The sequence below is a fragment of the Chiloscyllium plagiosum genome, chromosome 1, assembly GCF_004010195.1.
Source record: "Chiloscyllium plagiosum isolate BGI_BamShark_2017 chromosome 1, ASM401019v2, whole genome shotgun sequence".
NCBI lineage: Eukaryota > Metazoa > Chordata > Chondrichthyes > Orectolobiformes > Hemiscylliidae > Chiloscyllium > Chiloscyllium plagiosum.
The window spans coordinates 76,145,444-76,151,443 of record NC_057710.1 but is presented as its reverse complement, the minus strand read 5'-3'; the positions used below and the strand labels follow the sequence as shown (position 1 = coordinate 76,151,443).

General features: G+C 38.7%; 1 protein-coding gene across 2 annotated transcripts in view; it reads right to left on the bottom strand.

Moving 5' to 3' along the window:
• Positions 1 to 6,000, bottom strand: part of cwc27 (CWC27 spliceosome associated cyclophilin) — a 273,662-nt gene that overhangs the window by 219,613 nt on the left and 48,049 nt on the right. For both annotated transcript variants that reach the window (XM_043689551.1, XM_043689542.1), the window contains exons 7-8: positions 2,663 to 2,732; positions 1,583 to 1,662 (exon numbers count right to left, since the gene is read on the bottom strand). In XM_043689551.1, the coding sequence (XP_043545486.1) occupies positions 1,583 to 1,662; positions 2,663 to 2,732 (150 nt within the window). The remainder of the gene's footprint in view (positions 1 to 1,582; positions 1,663 to 2,662; positions 2,733 to 6,000) is intronic.

Here is a 6,000-nt window from a genome sequence, read left to right as displayed (position 1 = left end):
CCTGAGGATGATAAGCACCATGCAGTTGCTGACAAATACAAAGCTGGGAACAGAGTTCTCCGTTAATATTACCTACAAAGTGTGGTCCATTGTCCGAGCTAATGCACGCAGGTATACTGAAGCAGGGAATTATTTCCTTAAACAAAATCTTCACCACAGTCTCAGCAGTAGCGTTAGGAGGAGGGTAGGCTTCAATCCACTTCGAAAAGACATCAGCAATAAGCAAAACACATTTATAGCAACTCAACTCATTTCTACAACTCAATGAAGTCCAGTTGAAGGCCGAGATTGATAGATTCTTGTTGTCTAGAGGAATTAAGGGCTACGGGGAGAACGCTGGTAAGTGGAGCTGAAATGCGCATCAGCCATGATTGAATGGCGGAGTGGACTCGATGGGCCGAATGGCCTTACTTCCACTCCTATGTCTTATGGTCTTATGGTCTTAATATGCAGACATTATAAGTGGTTAGGAAGATAAATGGGATGTTTTCATGTACTGCAAAAGGAATCAAATACAGAAGCAGATATTGTGCTGCAGTGGTACAGAGCATTGGTGAGGCCACATCTAGAGTATAGTGTACAGATTTGGTCTCCTATTGAATAAAGGTGTAAAAACATTAGACAGTCCAGAGAAAATTCACTCAACTGATATCTGAGATGGGGGCTTATGAAAAAGATTGGACAGGCTGGGCCTCTTTCCATTGGTGTCGAGAAAAATGAGAAGTGATCTTACTGAGACATACAAGATACTGAGGAAACTTCAGAAGATGCATGCTTGCCCTTGTAGGGCAGACTAGAACTAGGGGCACACAATTTCAAAGTTAGTTGTCATTCATTAGGGACTGAGATGAAGAGACTTTATTGGTCTTTGGAAATGTGTTCCCAGAAAACCGAGGATGCAGTCATTATATATGTTTTTAAGGCAGAGGTGGATCCTTGACTAGCAAGGGAATCAATTGTTATTGAGAATAGGCAGGAATATAGAGTTGAATTTAATTTAATTTATTGTCACGTGTACCAAGGCACAGTGAAGAGCTTTATCTTGGAAGCAATACAAGCAGATCACACATTTAGCTGAGTTGAGGCTACAGTCACATCAGCCATGATCTTGTTGAAGAGTGAAGTAGGCTAGAAGGACCGAATGACCTAGTCTTGCTCATAATTTATATATTTCAATTTGCACACCGAGAAGCAATTTTTAGAAGCAAATAATTAGATGCAAGATAACTGCAGCAACAATCATTTTCAGAAGTCCAATGAAGTCACCAACATTTGAATCTAGTTCATCCACTGGTACATCAAATGACCTTTGTTTATGCTTAAATTTAGACAAGAGTGTTGTCAGATTATTCAAGAAAGTCACCAAAGTCTAATGAAATCTGACACTTATTCTGTAAAATTTCTCTATCTAGTGACGAGTACTGTAACTCCAATTTGCCATTTGAAAGAAATAAGCTAAATAACAGACCAAGTGGTTACATCCAAGACCATTCTGGTCCAAAAACCTCAACATCTAACCCGACTATTGAATTCACTAATCAAACCTTCAAGAAATTAAGAATCACTAGACTTCAGGGCTCACCTTTCAACAACTGGAACAGAGCTCAGCCGGGGGTCATCCTTTAACAAATCATGACTACTTTTGCTTTTTCCTTTCATGCTCTGAAACAGAAAACAGAAATTTTATAATTTCTAAAGAAAATACAGAAGTGTTCAATACTGATTAAAATAAACATCAAGATGTGTAGCTTGGAAGAAAATTTGCAGATGGTAGCATTCTCATGCATCTGCTGCATTTGTATTTCTTGGTGATAAAGGTCGCAAGGTTGGAAGGTGCTACCAGAGAAGCCTTGATACAAATTGCTGTCATTTCTGTTGGTGGCAATGGGAGTGCACATGGGGGTCCCAAAGAAGCAGGATGCTTTGTCCTGGGTGCTGTCCAGTTAAGTTGGAGTTGCACTTATCCAAGGAAATGCAGAATATCCAGCACATTCCTGGCTTGTGCTTCACTGATGGTGAACAAACATTGGTGAAACAAGAGCAAAATTAAATGCACAATTGCTAGCCTTTGACCTGTTCTTACAGCCACAAAATATGTTGTTGAACAAACATACAATAAATTGAATTAGGAACAGAAGCAGACAATTTGGCTCTTCATGTATGCTCCACTATCCAGTAAGATCATGCCTGATTTATTTGTGCTCCAAATTTCACATTTTTACCTACCCCTTCAATTCCGTTGCCGAACAAGAATATACCTTCACCTCAAAATTATTCGATCACCCCATCTCCATGAAAGCTCCTAAGTCTCACATACTTCTGAATATAAAAACGTTTTTCTCTCATCTCTTCGAAAAGAGCGACTAATTTTAAAACAATATTCCTTACTTCTGGACTCCCTCAAGAGTAAACAAAATCTACGGTCATCAATAAGGGACTGACCACTTAGAAACTGTAACAAAAAGGCACTACATCTTCCTAATCAATATCAATAAAGTTATTGTTTGAAATAACAAGGTTGATAAGTGACAATGCAAACCACCAAGAAAATATGCCGTCATACTGTCTGAGACATAGCGACCTCACTTTCACTCCAAATGGTTTAACTCAGCAACAAAAATGAATTTTTTTTAATAACTAAATTTATAAAACAGATTATCACCTGGCTAACTCGGTTTACTTCCTCCTCTTCCTCTTCTGCTTCTTCCCCAAAGGAAAGCAAACTGAAATTTCTGAAACAAAAAAAAATCAGTAATAAAAATTATTTCTTTAATATCCATTGTTTTAAACAACACCAGCTTACATGAGATGATATAAATTTCGTTGATACTGGTTTGCCTTCATCATTTAGAGAAGCAAATGACTAGACACCCAATATTCTACCTGCAGTCTAATCAATGATTCATATTAATTTAGTGTCAGTTCTTTCCTTAGTTATAGACCCAGGATCCAGTTTTTAAATAAATAATTCTCTTGTTCCCAGCTTGTAAAGATATATGTATCTGATCAACAGTTACCAACTCATCTGTTGTTTTTAAGTTTTATTACACAAATTCAGACACACAAATTAGGAGCCAAAGCAGGCCATTTCGGCACTCTAGCCTACTCCACGACAGTAGATCTGATAGTGGTCTCAACTCCACATCCCTACTTACCTCAGATAACTGTCGATTCCCACGTTAATCAATAATCTACTGATCACTGCCTTAAAAATATTCACAAGCTGAAGTAGAAACTGGTCTTCTTTCTGGTGTTAATTTAGTCTTGCTTGTATTAGTGAAATGAGCTTCTATTTCAATGAGGTGGCACATAGAATCTAAAACTCCCAACGGTAATCTTAGACATCACTATCAAATCTGATTGCCAACCTAAGTATTGAGATTTTTGATACAGACATGGGAAGATAGCAGCTTAATTGAGAGGTCTAGACTAATGCCTCAGGGACACGAGTTTAAATTCAAATTAAGTAGAAATCTGGAATGGAAAGCTCATCTTAGTAAAGGTACCATGAAGCTATCATTGTAAAATTGCATCTGGTTCATACACGTCCTTCAAGGAAAATGTCCTTAGCCCTAGCTGGTCTGGCCTACACATGACTCCAGAACCACAGATTTGAAAGTGAGACTCTTTTCTGCCCTCTGAAATAGGCCAGCAAGTCACTCAGCCTAAAGGTAACTAGGGTAGTACAACAAATGCTTGCCTTTCAGCAACACAAACATCCTATGTAAGAATAGATTTTAAAAATTCAAATTTAGCTCTCTGTAATTTAAAACTTTATTATGACATTATATTTCTACTTTACAACATATACACAAGCTTATTAATTCAGTCTCCACTTTTGAAATAGAAAATTATTACAATATTAATGCATTACTGGTTCAGTTTGATGAAACATTGGAATGCCACAATTAGAAAAATATTTTCCATGTTCCAAGTAGTCAAAATATCCGAGTTCGAATTTAATAAAAGAGTCATAGAGATGTACAGCATGGAATCAGACCCTTTGGTCCAACCCATCCATGCCGACCAGATATCCCAACCCAATCTAGTCCCACCTGTCAGCACCCGGCCTATATCCCTCCAAGCCCTTACTATTCATATACCCATCCAAATGCCTCCTAAATGTTGCAATTGTACCAGCCTCCACCGCTTCCTCTGGCAGCTCATTTCATACACGTACCACCCTCTGTGTGGAAAAGTTGCCCGTAGGTCTCTTTTATATCTTTCCTCTCTCACCCTAAACCTATGCCCTCTAGTTCTGGACTCCCCTATCCTAGGAAAAAGACTTTGTCTATTTATCCTATCCATGCCCCTCAATTTTTTTTACACCTCGATAAAGGTCGCCCCTCAGCTTCCGACGCTCCAGGGAAAACAGCCCCAGCCTGTTTAGCCTCTCATTATAGCTCAAATCTTCCAACCCTAGAAACATCCTTGTAAATCTTTTTTGAACCCTTTCAAGTTTCACAACATCTTTGAGATAGGAAGGAGACCAGAATTGCATGCTATATTCCAACCGTGGCCTAACCAATGTCCTGTACAGCCGCAACATGACCTCCCAACTCTAGTACTCAATACTCTGACCAATAAAGGAAAGCATACCAAATGCCTTCTTCACAATCCTATCTACCTGCGACTCCACTTTCAAGGAGTTATGAACCTGCACTCCAAGGTCTCTTTGTTCAGCAAAACTCCTTAGAACCAGAATTGCACGCAATATTCCAAAAAAATGCCAAACCAATGTCCTGTACTCAATACTCTGACCAATAAAGGAATGCATACCAAATGCCTTCAGCACTATCCTATCTACCTGCGACTCCACTTTATAAGGAACTATGAGCATGCACTCCAAGGTCTCTTTCTTCAGTAATACTCCCTACGACCTTACCATTAAGTGTATAAGTCCTGCTAAAGTTTGCTTTCCTAAAATGCAGCACTTCGCATTTATTTAAATTAAAGTCTATCTGCCACTCCTCAACCCATTGACCCATCTGATCAAGATCCCGTTGTAATCTGAGGTAACCTTCTTCGATGTCCACTACACCTCCAATTTTGGTGTCACCTGCAAACTTACTAACTGTACTTCTTATGCTCGCATCCAAATCATTTATAGAAATGACGAAAAGTAGTGGACCCATCACCAATTCTTGTGCCACTCCACTAGTCACAAGCCTCCAGTCTGAAAAACAACCCTCCACCACCACCCTCTGTCTTCTACTTTTGAGCCAGTTCTGTATCCAAATGGCTAGTTCTCCCTCTATTCCGTGAGATCTAACCTTGCGAACCAGTCTCCCATGGGGAACCTTGTTGAATGCCTTACTGACGTTCATATAGATCACATCTACCTCTCTGCCCTCATCAATCCTCTTTGTTACTTCTTCAAAACACACAAAGCCATGTTGACTATCCCTAATCAGTCCTTGCCTTTCCAAATACATGTACGTCCTGTCCCTCAGGATTCCCTCCAACAACTTGCCCACCACTGACGTCAGGCTCACAAGTCTAAGTTCCCTGGCTTGCCCTTATCACCTTTCTTAAAAGTGGCAACATGTTAGCCAACCTCCAGTCTTCCGGCACCTCACCTGTGACTATCGATGATACAAATATCTCAGAGCCTTCAGGCAATTTTAAAACAAAAGTAATTTCCAAAATTGCCAACATTCTAGGGAAAAGACACCTGCTATTAACCCTATCTATACCCTATATGACTCTTGAGGAAAATATATCTATTATACTTGCAAGTGAAATACCATTAAAATCAGAGATATGAAATACTTTAGATTAGATTTGTAATCTAATCTAAAAAATATCTCAGAGCCTTCAGGCAATTTTAAAACAAAAGTAATTTCCAAAATTGGAACATATAATTTCTAAAACAAAATAGATATGAAATCTGTTATATGCCTGTTGCTCTTTATTTAAAAGAAAAGCTTTGGAAAGTATTTCATATCTCTGATTTTAATGTTATTTCACTTGCAAGTATAATAGATATATTTTCCTCAA